This window comes from Mizuhopecten yessoensis, unplaced genomic scaffold, assembly GCF_002113885.1.
Source record: "Mizuhopecten yessoensis strain PY_sf001 unplaced genomic scaffold, ASM211388v2 scaffold8165, whole genome shotgun sequence".
NCBI classification, from domain to species: Eukaryota; Metazoa; Mollusca; class Bivalvia; order Pectinida; family Pectinidae; genus Mizuhopecten; species Mizuhopecten yessoensis.
The window spans coordinates 130,935-147,489 of NW_018407411.1; the positions used below are offsets into that span (position 1 = coordinate 130,935).

At 39.8% G+C, this 16,555-nt stretch overlaps 1 protein-coding gene across 1 annotated transcript; it reads left to right on the plus strand.

The window, feature by feature from the left end:
* The first annotated feature begins 4,590 nt into the window (after positions 1 to 4,590).
* On the plus strand, positions 4,591 to 16,253 carry LOC110455206 (E3 ubiquitin-protein ligase MIB2-like). Its single transcript, XM_021505189.1, has 7 exons — positions 4,591 to 4,696; positions 5,749 to 5,967; positions 8,047 to 8,221; positions 13,280 to 13,386; positions 13,664 to 13,861; positions 15,557 to 15,732; positions 16,086 to 16,253. Exons 2-7 carry the CDS (start codon positions 5,769 to 5,771, stop codon positions 16,236 to 16,238), a joined length of 1,008 nt encoding a protein of 335 aa, XP_021360864.1. The 5' UTR covers positions 4,591 to 4,696; positions 5,749 to 5,768; the 3' UTR covers positions 16,239 to 16,253.
* The last annotated feature ends 302 nt before the right edge of the window (positions 16,254 to 16,555 follow it).

The window sequence follows — 16,555 nt, forward strand, 5'->3', positions numbered from 1 at the left end:
TTATTCTATAGACCTACAGAGCAGAATGAGAGGTTTAGGAGAGAAGAGATTATGACAGATTAGATACATATACCTGTTCACACGAAGTTTTGTTTAGAAACGGTCACTTGAATAAATAAAAGTCTGAACAATTTCAAAAATACGCTCATTGTCAACATTTGATAATTCAACATTTCCAGACAATAGTAACTCTAGGTGCACAGGATGATATGGTATCAACTTATTTAACATTTCATGTCTGATGTTCCTGTACATTGGACATTGGAAAAAATAATGGTATAAGTTTTCACAGGGGTGGCCACAGGCACAAAAAGGAGATTCTACAAGGTTCACACGAAAGAGATCATAATTCAGTTGGCTAGAATTGTGTCTAAGTTTAGTTAATAAGATATTAAGGCGACGGGGTCTGTAATTAAAGAAACACAATGGCTTATGATATTCCGGAGTTATAGCAGTTTTGAATTTACTAACTGTAGTTTGATTTCTAGTGGTTTCTGATAAGTTATTCTATTTTTTTGTAGTTGCTGGGATATATGATGATCTAGTATTGGAAAGAATATAGTTATGCATGGTATAGTTATTGTTATTTCTAAGGGGATATGGAGTTCTATCACATACTAAACCTGGAAGTAATGTATAAAGATATGACGGTGTTAGTTTATTGTGCATTTTGTAAAATAAAGTTAGCTTTCTTCGTTCTCTTCTGATATTCAAAGTGTCCCATCCCGTTTCAAAATATAAAGATTGAGAACTTGCATATACTGGCAACCCATTACTACTCTAGCAGCTTCCAGTTGAAGTTTTTCTAACAAATCAATATGGAATTTAGATAAACCACTCCAGAGTTCACAAGCATATTCCATTATAGGTTGAATGAAACATGTATATATTTTATTAAGAACTTTCCTATTCACCAGAAATATTAATTGTCTAAAAGCATTTATCCGTTTTGAAGCACGTTTATAAATATTTTCAACATGATCACCCCATTTAGCATTTGCACTAAAAGTTACCCCTAAATGCTTATGGTTTTCAGAAAAAATTAAAATGCTGCCGCCAAACAATAGCTCCAGATCTTTATTTTTTTTTAAATGTTTGAGATAAATAGAGCATCTGTTTCATTAGAATTAAATGTAACTAACCATTGCTTGGACCATGCATTTATACATTGAAGATCAGGATTCATTACTCGTTCAATTTCGTTGCAGTTAGAACCAAATATTAAAGAAGTATCATCAGCAAAAAGTCTAAATACGCTAATTAAATTTTTGGAAATATCATTGATATAGATTAGAAATAAAATCGAACCAAACACCGAGCCTTGAGGTACCCCAGCTTTTAATAACTGACTATTCGAAAATGATTCACTAATAAAAACTTTTTGTTGTCGGGCCTGTAGATAATTAATTAACCACTTCAAGAAATTTCCTGTAATTCCATAAGATTTAAGCTTTTCAATCAGACCCTTATGCCAAACTCTATCAAAAGCCTAAAGATAATACAAGTATGTTTCTTTTCCTCAAGATTTAACATATATTATGATAGATTTCGATGAACGTTATGTGTTTACAAAGCATTTGATTACCGATCGCGAGAAGAAATATTTAAATATCTTGGATTTATTCAGTGCCATTAAAAAAAATCAAAAAGCAATCAATTAAATGTAGAAATCTGGAGATAAGATGGGGGAAAATCGCCAAATATAAAAGACACACAAACAATATATTACAGTATTTGTAAGAAATCCGACATAATTTACATAAAATCATGATAGACTAAATAATGGATGGCTACAAGTATTCTGTAGTTATATGTTGTAGACGCCAGTAAACGTATGTAAAATGTTAAACTATGGAATAGTAGAAGTCGGCTAGATATGCCAGTAATGTACACGAGAACGTCTGGGATACAACTGTAGCTAAACAACAGGATCAACCACTCGACAACTCCGATATCTCTTCGGTAAAAAGTCGTCATGGGAAACTCCTCACCGAACCCAATTTCATAAATTATAGGAATAACTAAAAAGTGTCAAACACAGGAAACGAAACTTCTCCGAATAAGTGAAGCAGAGGATGGAGTTAGAGGCGGGTGTGTGTAAACGTCACCGACAAGCTTTTCTGAGGCGGGTGTGTGTATACGTCACAGACAAGCTTTTCTGCCGAGATGAATTGGAGTGGAGTGCCTCGATAATTTGACTTATTGTGTTGTCCGCTCGATCCGTCGTGTATAATTTAATAATCATTGATTTAAATAATACGAGTCTCAACAAACGATTGTTTTGGTTCATGTACACTGGCGATACTTATGACCTATACGTGTGCATGCAACCAACAATTCTTGGAAGCCCATAGTTAAAAACATATATTTATATATTTTATCTTTACATTAGTTTAACCTATAAACCTATCTGTTGTGTTTTGTTTACACAGTTCAGATACACAGCAGGTCCGATCGACATTGATAAAAAATCAATTCACGGATATATCGATCAGGATGTAATTGTGTAAAACTCATGGTTAGCTTTTAATAGATAAAATGTAGACGAATAACTTACACACTACCACACCAGAGACATAAAAAGCCAGAGATAGATATACGTCTCTGATCACATGTAGGCACCCACACAGTCAACGAGGATGAATTGTAATTACCACAAAATGAGGAAGTGACAATGTCGTTACCGTTTACTTGTTTATAACTTGATCCCTATAAGCGGTCACGGCTGTACTAACAACGAATGAGGTTATATATACTCCACGTTCCTGGAAGTTATAGCTATATATAGATACATGTATGGGAGCCCGTAACAACTAGACCAGCTACAATGTATCTCCCGTCAGTATTATAAAATCATTCGTCAGCCGTACGTTAGTGGATCATTATAGTAATGTTTGCTAAAGAAATTAGTTTGATTGTCCCTTTCCGTTGTTATTTAACGTGGTGGTGTTTATCTGACGGTACTTTACGCGGTGGTGGTTTGACAGCCCAGACCACTAATTATTATACAGTGAGAGCTCAGATAAAATAACTGAAAATTATACTTTAAGAGAGATAAGAGCTCAAACCACTGACAATTATATTGTACGAGAGCTCAAATCACTGACAATTATACAATATAAGAGCTCAAATCACTGACAATTATACTGTATGAGAGCTCAAACCACTAACAATTATACAGTATGAGAGCTCATACCACTGACAATTATACAGTATGAGAGCTCAAACCACTGACAATTATACAGTATGAGAGCTCAAACCACTAACAATTAAACAGTATGAGAGCTCAAATCACTGACAATTATACAGTATGAGAGCTCAAACCACTGACAAATATACAGTATGAGAGCTCAAACCACTTACAATTATACTGTATGAGAGCTCAAACCACTGACAATTATACAGTATGAAAGCTCAAACCACTGACAATTAAACCGTATGAGAGCTCAAACCACTAATAATTATACAGTATGAGAGCTCAAATAACTGACAATTATACAGTATGAGAGCTGAAATCACTGACAACTGTACTGTATGAGAGCTCAAACCACTAACAATTAAACAGTATGAGAGCTCAAACCACTGACACTATATAATATGAGATCTCAAATCACTGACAATTAAACAGTATGAGAGCTCAAACCACTAACAATTATATAATATGAGAGCTCAAACCACTGACAATTATACTGTATGAGAGCTCAAACCACTGACAATTATACTGTATGAGAGCTCAAACCACAAACATTTATACTGTATGAGAGCTCAAATCACTGACAATTATACTGTATGTGAGCTCAAATCACTGACAATTATACTGTATGAGAGCTCAAATCACTGACAATTATACTGTACGAGAGCTCAAATCACTGACAATTATACTGTACGAGAGCTCAAATCACTGACAATTATACTTTTTATACTGTGTATTTAACCACTAAAATTGTAAAGCAAGGACCATAATACCACTTATGATTTTAGAGTATGGACACCAAATCACAAACCTAACAATGGTACAGTAGCAGTGCTCGTTATATTTTGCATAAAAACTCAGACTCCTACCAGCGTCTTTCCCTGATTATGAGTTTTATATCGCAAACTTTGTAAGTCCGACGTTTAGTTGCGTGTTGGTTATTTGACAGTATACTTTACGTGGTTATTTGACAGTATACTTTACGTGGTTATTTGACAGTATACTTTACGTGGTTATTTGACAGTATACTTTACGTGGTTATTTGACAGTATACTTTACGTGGTTATTTGACAGTATACTTTACGTGGTTATTTGACAGTATACTTTACGTGGTTATTTGACAGTATACTTTACGTGGTTATTTGACAGTATACTTTACGTGGTTATTTGACAGTATACTTTACGTGGTTATGACAAATTGACAGGTTTACGTTGTGATGGCTATTTTGTACTTTACGTGGTGGTTTTGATTGTCGCGATTACAATTTTAAAATACTAAATTATCAGCAAAAATTCCTGTACTAGTCAGGAATTTAACTATAAATAAAATTGAGAAGATGAGACATTTCTGACCCAAATCTGGTGTTTGAGCAAGCATGGGTTTCCATACCGAGTTATGGGGATTTCGTGTGATTACCTTCCTGTATCATAACAGTCTCCATAAACACCCCATCGAGACAGTCCGGAACCGGACACGGTCACTTATACAGGACACCTCGAGAGGTGAGTGATAATGTTGTCATCAGATTCAGAAATTGTCATAATGAATGATGAATAAATTTGAACATAAGCGTAAATAATATAATTGACTATCGGTTTCGTATACATAAACCGAAACTAAAAAATAAGAGAGTTTTTGTTAAAGAGTGATATTGTTTAAGAACATAAAATGTTACAATCCATACATGTAGATGTAATAAAAAGTGGAAATCCTTATCATGTTGGTTGTTTTTAATTACATCGTATTCCTGATCAATGCTTTATATATGTAAACCGAAACTAGATCGGTAAGTTGCCACAGTCTTTGCAAATCGTTGACGAAGAGATAAGACAACTTGTCAGCTCTTTCTCTAAACATACATTTACAATAGTAGAACAATAAAAACATGCATCTTATTGATTAAATTAAAAACGTCACATCTAGATCAATTGTTGAAGTTGAAGAACTCGGTATACATCTCTATACGAGTTTGTATAAATGTCTATCTGGAGAGCTGTGTTCTAAATCAAACTCATCATTTAAAACATTCAAATTCTGCAAAAAGATAACGTTTGTTTGTAAACAGTTGGCATTTCAATCAAAATTGAAAATTGCCCGCAATTAAAAGTCGGACTTACAAAGTTTGCGCTATAAAACTCATATTCAGGGAAAGACGTTGTTAGGAGTCCGAGTTTGTATGCAAAATATAACGATCACTGATACTGTAAAATTGTTAGGTTTGTGATTTGGCGTCCATACTCTAAAATCTTTAGTGGTTTTATGTTCCTTACTGTACAATTGTACAGCCACACCATACTGGTCGTGGGGGAGGGGACAAAAGGATGTGATGTGATGATGAGACCTTCTACACTCACTGATAGAGTATGGCAATGCTATACATGTCATACTGGCTAGGAGAGGATATTCACCAGGTATACTAGGTATTAATTGATACATCATGTTTCTAGCTCATTAGATTTTATTAGGTCTTTAATTAGATATTTTATCGTTTAGTGTATGTCATTTCTTGCAATCCTTTTGCACCATCACTTTGGGGTATTTGTTTGTTTTACAGAAGCTACGTGTGTATAAAACATGTCTGTGGGCTTGCGTGTTGTGCGTGGTCCAGACTGGAGCCATGGAAACGTCGATCAAGGTGAAGGTCACATGGGAACGGTTGTCAAGGATGATAAGGATAACTACGACGTGATCTGGGACAAAGGCGGAAAAAGTAACTGCCGAGCGGGCAAAGGAGGCAAATATGACTTGCGGATTTTGGATAATGCCCCTATCGGTAAGCATCGTAATTCTATTTACGTATATATATGTACTATGTATGTCCAGTTTAATACAAAATAAAAACATAAGTATTATATGAAGGTTATAAGTAAATACAAGAGAGTGATCTCTCCTTACAGATGGCAAGTAACACATAGTAACCTTGTGGACATTCTGGTTACTTGACTCGCTATCTTCCTTAATGCCGTTTTTTCCAATGCGCATGCGTAGATGTCCTACAATAACAACCGAAATAGCCAGCATATGGTGTTTTTGGATAGTTAAAAAGCCTCTGCATGTGTTAAACAAAAATCCTTTCCACGAATGAACACTGGTATGACAATGTTTAAGCATGTTAAATAGGTATTTGTTAGTTGCAAAAATTGAAGAGTGTTTACGTCATTTCCCTCAAAACAGCCAATCTTCCACTAAAGAGCGCACGATAGACGAAAATCACGCACATGCAGGTTATGTCTCTCTTTGCAATGCCATATCTCATATACGAATTGTCGAATTAATTTGAAATTTCATCTTTGCGTACTAAATTTATTCCAGATTACGAATTTAACAACTAAATCCCCGATGAGGCCGGAAATTACCCTTAACGCCCCTAGTCCTTTCTTTTGACACTTGTTTTAGATCCCTGTTGATAGCATATGCCAAACGGTCAACTTGCACCAAACAATGACATAGAATAAAATGATACTGAGTAAAATAGTCATCTTCATAAGGGCGACGTCATACTAGCTTTTCTTTTGAATCGTTTTGGACTCAACAGCAAGGCTTAGACAAGGAATATACTATCGTTACCGTGCTTCGTTCGAGTGAATTTCTTTGTGAGATAAATAAGTAAATTTGTGTGTGTACAACAGATGTCCATTAGTCTAGACATCAACAGACCGGTTGTCACTTGACATCTAGCTAGTGTTTTGCTAATTTAACTACCACTAGTCCGGTTGTCACGTGACTAGCCATTGTAAAGTAATTAACTAAGCCATCACCAGTACGACTGTCACGTGACATCAAGCCAGTGTTTAGTTAATTTAACCACCACCAATCCGGTTGTCACGTGCCGTCTAGCTAGTTTTTAGTTAATTAAGCCATCCCTAGTCCGGTTGTCACGTGACATCTACTCAGTGTTTAGTTGATTTAGCCATCATCAGTCCGATTGTCACGTGACATTTAGCCAGTGTTTAGTTAATTTAGCCACCACCAGTCCGGTTGTCACGTGACATCTAGCCAGTGTTTAGTTTATTTAGCCACCACCAGTCCGGTTGTCACGTGTCAGTTAGCCAGTGTTTAGTTAATTTAGCCACCACCAGTCCGGTTGTCACGCGACATCTAGCCAGTGTTTAGTTTATTTAGCCACCCCCAGTCCGGTTGTCACGTGTCAGTTAGCCAGTGTTTAGTTAATTTAGCCACCCCCAGTCCGGTTGTCACGTGACATCTAGCCAGTGTTTAGTTTATTTAGCCACCCCCAGTCCGGTTGTCACGTGACATTTAGCCAGTGTTTAGTTTATTTAGCCACCACCAGTCCGGTTGTCACGCGACATCTAGCCAGTGTTTAGTTTATTTAGCCACCACCAGTCCGGTTGTCACGCGACATCTAGCCAGTGTTTAGTTTATTTAGCCACCACCAGTCCGGTTGTCACGCGACATCTAGCCAGTGTTTAGTTTATTTAGCCACCGCCAGTCCGGTTGTCACGTGTCAGTTAGCCAGTGTTTAGTTAATTTAGCCACCCCCAGTCCGGTTGTCACGTGTCAGTTAGCCAGTGTTTAGTTAATTTAGCCACCACCAGCCCGGTTGTCACGTGTCAGTTAGCCAGTGTTTAGTTAATTTAGCCACCACCAGTCCGGTTGTCACGTGCCATCTAGCCAGTGTTTAGTTTATTTAGCCACCCCCAGTCCGGTTGTCACGTGTCAGTTAGCCAGTGTTTAGTTAATTTAGCCACCTCCAGTCCGGTTGTCACGTGACATCTAGCCCAGTGTCTGGTGAACAATTCCCCTTATTTTCTTCACTTAGTTAACTTTTTATTATAGCAATTGGTAGCCATACTGATTAGACATCAATACTCACTTGTTGTAACCATTTCAGGTGCAAAGCATACGGGGGTGAACTGTAAGAATTGCAAAAATAAGAATTGCATACATGGCATGCGATGGCAGTGTACACAGTGCCCGGATGTTGACCTCTGTAGTCAGTGCTACTTCACGAACGCCCACAGCCTAGACCACGCCTTCAAGCGTATGGACAGGTCCGGCGGCACGTGGTAATATATATAATATTTTGGTAGAGCGTTACAAAATTTGAGTATGTATGTAATCTTGTTCACTTAACCATATTCACTTTACAATGTACGTTGAAACCTGCATAATCCAATACTCTGCATGACACGACAAATTGGTCATCTTGACCTGTTAAATCTGACATCATGTAGGGCACGACATATTGGTCATATAAACCTGTTAAATGGTCATATTAATCTGTTTAATCTGACATCATGTAGGGCACGACCTATTGGTCATATTTAACCTGTTTAATCTGAAATAATGTAGGGCCCGACATATTGGTCATATTGACCTGTTTAATCTGACATCATGGAGGGCACGACATATTGGTCATATTGACCTGATTAATCTGACATCATGTAGGGCACGACATATTGATCATATTGACCACTTAAATCTGACATCATGTAGGGCACGACATATTGGGCATATTAACCAGTTAAATCTGACATCATGTAGGGCACGACATATTGGTCATATTAATCTGTTTAATCTGACATCATGTAGGGCACGACATATTGGTCATATAAACCTGTTTAATCTGACATCATGTAGGGCACGACAAATTTGTTATATTGACCTGTTTAATTTGACATCATGTAGGGCACAACATATTGGTCATATTGACCTGTATAATTTGACATCATGTAGGGCACGATATATTGGTCATATTAACCTGTTTACTCTGACATAATATAGGGCACGACATATTGGGCATATTAACCAGTTAAATCTGACATCATGTAGGGAACGACATATTGGTCTTATTAACCTGTTTAATCTGACATCATGGAGGGCACGACATATTGGTCATATGAACCTGTTTAATCTGACATAATATAGGGCACGACATATTGGGCATATTAACCTGTTTAATCCAGACCGGGTGTCACTTGACATCTAGCTAGTGGTTTGCTAATTTAACTACCACTAGTCCGATTGTCACGTGACATTTAGCCAGTGTTTAGTTAATTTAGGCACCACAAGTCCGGTTGTCACGTGACATCTAGCCAGTGCTTAGTTTATTTAGCCACCACCAGTCCGGTAGTCACGTGACATCTAGCCAGTGCTTAGTTTATTTAGCCACCACCAGTCCGCTTGCCACGTGTCAGTTAGCCAGTGTTTACTTAATTTAGCCACCACCAGTCCGGTAGTCACGTGACATCTAGCCAGTGCTTAGTTTATTTAGCCACCACCAGTCCGCTTGCCACGTGTCAGTTAGCCAGTGTTTACTTAATTTAGCCACCACCAGTCGGGTTGTCACGTGACATCTAGCCAGTGTTTAGGTTATTTAGCCACCACCAGTCCGGTAGTCACGTGACATCTAGCCAGTGTTTAGTGGATTTAGCCACCACCAGTCCGCTTGCCACGTGTCAGTTAGCCAGTGTTTACTTAATTTAGCCACCACCAGTCCGGTTGTCACGTGACATCTAGCCAGTGTTTAGTGGATTTAGCCACCACCAGTCCGCTTGCCACGTGTCAGTTAGCCAGTGTTTAGTTAATTTAGCCACCACCGGTCCGGTTGTCACGTGACATCTACTCAGTGTTTGGTTAATTTAGCAATCATCAGTCCGATTGTCACGTGACATTTAGCCAGTGTTTAGTTAATTTAGCAATCATCAGTCCGATTGTCACGTGACATTTAGCCAGTGTTTAGTTAATTTAGCCACCACCAGTCGGGTTGTCACGTGACATCTACTCAGTGTTTAGTTAATTTAGGCACCACAAGTCCGGTTGTCACGTGACATCTACTCAGTGTTTAGTTAATTTAGCCACCACCGGTCCGGTTGTCACGTGACATCTACTCAGTGTTTAGTTAATTTAGCCACCACCAGTCCGGTTGTCACGTGACATCTAGCCCAGTGTCTGGGGAACAATTCCCCTTATTTTCTTCACTTAGTTAACTTTTTATTCTAGCAATTGGTAGCCATACTGATTAGACATCAATACTCACTTGTTGTAACCATTTCAGGTGCAAAGCATACGGGGGTGAACTGTAAGAATTGCAAAAATAAGAATTGCATACATGGCATGCGCTGGCAGTGTACACAGTGCCCGGATGTTGACCTCTGTAGTCAGTGCTACTTCACGAACGCCCACAGCCTAGACCACGCCTTCAAGCGTATGGACAGGTCCGGCGGCACGTGGTAATATATATAATATTTTGGTAGAGCGTTACAAAATTTGAGTATGTATGTAATCTTGTTCACTTAACCATATTCACTTTACAATGTACGTTGAAACCTGCATAATCCAATACTCTGCATGACACGACAAATTGGTCATCTTGACCTGTTAAATCTGACATCATGTAGGGCACGACATATTGGTCATATAAACCTGTTTAATCTGACATCATGTAGGGCAAGACATATTGGTCATATTAACCTGTTTAATCTGACATCATGTAGGGCACGCCATATTGGTCATATTAACCTGTCTAATCTGACATCATGTAGGGCACGACAAATTGGTTATATTGACCTGTTTAATTTGACATCATGTAGGGCACGACAAATTGGTAATATTGACCTGTTTAATCTAACATCATGTAGGGCACGACATATTGGTCATATTAACCTGTTTAATCTGACATCATGTAGGGCACGACATATTGGTCATATTTAACCTGTTTAATCTGAAATAATGTAGGGCCCGACATATTGGTCATATTGACCTGTTTAATCTGACATCATGTAGGGCACGACATATTGGTCATATTAACCTGTTTAATCTGACATCATGTAGGGCACGACATATTGGTCATATTAACCTGTTTAATCTGACATCATGTAGGGCACGACATATTGGTCATATTAACCTGTTTAATCTGACATCATGTAGGGCACGACATATTGGTCATATTAACCTGTTTAATCTGACATCATGTAGGGCACGACATATTGGTCATATTAACCTGTTTAATCTGACATCATGTAGGGCACGACATATTGGTCATATTAACCTGTTTAATCTGACATCATGTAGGGCACGACATATTGGTCATATTAACCTGTTTAATCTGACATCATGTAGGGCACGACATATTGGTCATATTAACCTGTTTAATCTGACATCATGTAGGGCACGACATATTGGTCATATTAACCTGTTTAATCTGACATCATGTAGGGCACGACATATTGGTCATATTAACCTGTTTAATCTGACATCATGTAGGGCACGACATATTGGTCATATTAACCTGTTTAATCTGACATCATGTAGGGCACGACATATTGGTCATATTAACCTGTTTAATCTGACATCATGTAGGGCACGACATATTGGTCATATTAACCTGTTTAATCTGACATCATGTAGGGCACGACATATTGGTCATATTAACCTGTTTAATCTGACATCATGTAGGGCACGACATATTGGTCATATTAACCTGTTTAATCTGACATCATGTAGGGCACGACATATTGGTCATATTAACCTGTTTAATCTGACATCATGTAGGGCACGACATATTGGTCATATTAACCTGTTTAATCTGACATCATGTAGGGCACGACATATTGGTCATATTAACCTGTTTAATCTGACATCATGTAGGGCACGACATATTGGTCATATTAACCTGTTTAATCTGACATCATGTAGGGCACGACATATTGGTCATATTAACCTGTTTAATCTGACATCATGTAGGGCACGACATATTGGTCATATTAACCTGTTTAATCTGACATCATGTAGGGCACGACATATTGGTCATATTAACCTGTTTAATCTGACATCATGTAGGGCACGACATATTGGTCATATTAACCTGTTTAATCTGACATCATGTAGGGCACGACATATTGGTCATATTAACCTGTTTAATCTGACATCATGTAGGGCACGACATATTGGTCATATTAACCTGTTTAATCTGACATCATGTAGGGCACGACATATTGGTCATATTAACCTGTTTAATCTGACATCATGTAGGGCACGACATATTGGTCATATTAACCTGTTTAATCTGACATCATGTAGGGCACGACATATTGGTCATATTAACCTGTTTAATCTGACATCATGTAGGGCACGACATATTGGTCATATTAACCTGTTTAATCTGACATCATGTAGGGCACGACATATTGGTCATATTAACCTGTTTAATCTGACATCATGTAGGGCACGACATATTGGTCATATTAACCTGTTTAATCTGACATCATGTAGGGCACGACATATTGGTCATATTAACCTGTTTAATCTGACATCATGTAGGGCACGACATATTGGTCATATTAACCTGTTTAATCTGACATCATGTAGGGCACGACATATTGGTCATATTAACCTGTTTAATCTGACATCATGTAGGGCACGACATATTGGTCATATTAACCTGTTTAATCTGACATCATGTAGGGCACGACATATTGGTCATATTAACCTGTTTAATCTGACATCATGTAGGGCACGACATATTGGTCATATTAACCTGTTTAATCTGACATCATGTAGGGCACGACATATTGGTCATATTAACCAGATAAATCTGACATCATGTAGGGCACGACATATTGGTCATATTGACCTGTTTAATCTGACATCATGTAGGGCACGACATATTGGTCATATTAACCAGTTAAATCTGACATTATGTAGGGCACGACACGTGCTGCATACATGTATCATTACTAATCTTTAAAATGTGCATTTGTATCCTTATTTGTTTATCGTGTCCGGTAACGAAAGAACGTATCAATAAATAAATGGATACCGTCGGGTAACGAAAACGACAAAAATCAGCCCATGGACCAGCTAATGCTAAATTATGTATAGCAGCAGCTCGCGCGTTACATCGTCCTGGGATTGGTGTTAGAGAGAAACAAACATTTAAATGTCATTAGCGACTAATTCTAGCTCAATATAATTAATGTATATAGACGTAGGATATGACTTAATTTTAATGGCGTTATGTGTAATCCGTAAGTCATAAAACAACAACCATTCCTAGAAAAGGAATACGTTACTATGGAGTGTCCTCGCTCACACCCACTATACATTATATACTACTGCTGTAGGGTGACCGTATCGAAGAGGTCCATTGGTACCAAGATCCGGGCCCTAGGAATCTTCCCCGGAGCCAAGGTTCAGAGGGGACCTCACTGGGAGTTCGGCGACCAGGATGGTACGCATGCGCATTACTACAAATGGCCTAATTTGCAATAAAAAAGAAGGAAGTTATTTCATAAATTTGTGTCGATATCGATATTTGTATCACATTTATATCGATGTTACAGCAAACATTGAGTCACGTGTACATTTTCACTCGAGCACTACACTATTATTGTGTTACGTCTTGTCACCTCAGCGTAATGTAATTACATTTATATCCAATAAAACAACATTTGAGAGTTGCATGTGTATCAATCACACACCGTTCACAGTACTGCTGTTATATGAAGGTGGTATGGGGTCCAAAGGGTCCGTAGTTGACATCCGACCTTACGGGTCTGCAATTGGTACGAGAAATGCGGTGAAGGTGAAATGGCCAAACGACGAGTCGAACGTGTACCGAGTGGGCAGCCAGGGGAAGGTGGACGTTAAGTGTGTCGAGGAGGCGCAGGGCTTTTACTACTACAGGGAACACCTGCCAGTCGCCGGTAAGTGTTACTACTACCGGAAACACCTGTCAGTCGCCGGTAAGTGTAACTAATACCGGGAACACCTGTAAGTCGTCGGTAAGTGTTACTACTACCGGGAACACCTGTCTGTCGATGGTAAGTGTTACTACTATTGGGAACACCTGCCAGTCGTCGGTAAGTGTAACTACTAACGGGAACATCTACCAGTCGCCGGTAAGTGTTACTACTAACGGGAACATCTACCAGTCGCCGGTAAGTGTTACTACTACCGGGAACACCTGTCAGTCGCCGGTTTGTGTTCTACTACGGGAAACACCTGTAAGTCGCCGGTAAGTGTTACTACTACCGGGAACACCTTCCAGTCGCCGGTAAATGTAACTACTACCGGGAACACCTGTCAGTCACCGGTAAGTGTAACTACTACCGGGAACACCTGTCACTCGTCTGTAAGTATTACTACTAGCGGGAACACCTGTCAGTCGCCGGTCAGTGTTACTACTACCGGGAACACCTGTCAGTCGCCGGTCAGTGTTACTACTATCGGGAACACCTGTCCGTCGCCGGTAATTGTTACTACTACCGGGAACACCTGTCAGTCGCCGGTAAGTATTACTACTACCGGGAATACCTGCCAGTCGCCGGTAAGTGTAACTACTATCGGGAACACCTGTCAGTCGCCGGTAATTGTTACTACTACCGGGAACACCTGTCAGTCGTCGGTAAGTGTAACTAATACCGGGAACACCTGTCAGTCGCCGGTCAGTGTTACTACTATCGGGAACACCTGTCAGTCGCCGGTAATTGTTACTACTACCGGGAACCCCTGTCAGTCGCCGGTAAGTGTAACTACTACCGGGAACACCTGTCATTCGTCTGTAAGTATTACTACTACCGGGAACACCTGCCAGTCGCCGGTAAGTGTTACTGCTACCGGGAACACCTGTCAGTCGCCGGTGGGTGTAACTAATACCGGGAACACATGTAAGTCGCCGGTAAGTCTTACTACTACCGGGAACACCTGTCAGTCGCCGGTAAGTGTAACTACTATCGGGTTTACCTGTCAGTCGCCGGTAAGTGTTACTACTACCGGGAACACCTGTCAGTCGCCGGTTTGTGTTCTACTACCGGGAACAACTGCCAGTCGCCGGTATGTGTTCTACTACCGGGAACACCTGCCAGTAGCCGGTATGTGTTCTACTACCGGGAACACCTGTCAGTCGCCGGTTTGTGTTCTACTACCGGGAACACCTGCCAGTAGCCGGTATGTGTTCTACTACCGGGAACACCTGCCAGTCGCCGGTAAGTGATACTACTACCGGAAACACCTGCCAGTAGCCGGTATGTGTTCTACTACCGGGAACACCTGTCAGTCGCCGGTAAGTGTTACCACTACCGGGAACACCTGCCTGTCGCAGGTAAGTGTTACTACTACCGGGAACACCTGCCAGTCGATGGTAAGTGGGTAGGACGATTGTACTGCTATCGAGAAGTCCTTGTATACGAATGACCATTGATACACGAATCATTTAAACAATGATATCATAATCGCGATAGTAAATGTTCATCAGAACTAGTATGCCGTCCATTTGAAACCGAAATGGTGTCTTGTTTTTGGAAGACATTTGGGTTGACACATCGTCCATGTTCTAATTGATACAGATGATGTATGAAATATCATTTGCTGTTACATGTACATATACTTTATTGATTTAGGAACGACAGGTGATACCGGGATTAGACCGAAAGTGACCAACACCCCAAACGCTCCAAATCCTACCCCGCCAAGGTCGCAATTCAAGGTCGGGGACAAGGTCTGCGTCCATCTCCCGGCCGAATCACTAAAGGAGGTGCAGAGAGGGCACGGGGGGTGGAGCATGCGCATGAGTGAGGTAGATCTTTCCGGTAATCAGTGTATGATCACTGATTGGTACTGAGTGTAATGACATCCAAATAGATAGGATAACAATGTTAAAACGTCTATTGTGTCCACGGACTATCTTTTTAAAATTCAGTCACAGGAAAAGCTGTTCCACCAATCAAACATTCCAGTAATGTTTGTTGGGATTTATAAAAAAAATGTTTTCTAAAGACGTAAAGGCCTGAAAATGTAGATCTATACAGGCATGAAACTTCTTTCATATGTGGCCTGTAAAAATATGTTATTTGTAACTGTGAACGACCCTGAATCGTCGCTGTCCTTCATATACAGCATGACCTTGACCTAAATCCTTATTCGTTGTAGTGTGTGGGGGAGACAATGAAGGTGAAGAGGATGGTCGATGACTCTACAGTTGAGGTGGAACACAACGGGACTACGTGGCAGTTCTACAAGGGGGCGCTGTCTAAGGTGGGTGTATTTATATGCCAAACGGGTCTACAAGGGGGCGCTGTCTAAGGTGGGTGTATTTATATGCCAAACGGGTCTAAAAGGGGGCGCTGTCTAAAGTGGCTATACTTCTATACCATACGAGTCTACAGGGGGCGCTGTCTTAGGTGGGTATACTTATATACCAAGCGGGACTACAAGGGGGCGCTGTCTTAGGTGGGTATACTTATATACCAAACAGGACTACAAGGGGGCACTGTCCAAGGTGGGTGTATTTATATTCCAAACGGGTCNACTGTCCAAGGTGGGTGTATTTATATTCCAAACGGGTCTACAAGGGCCGCTGTCTAAGGTGTGTGTACTTATATACTAAACGCGACTACAAG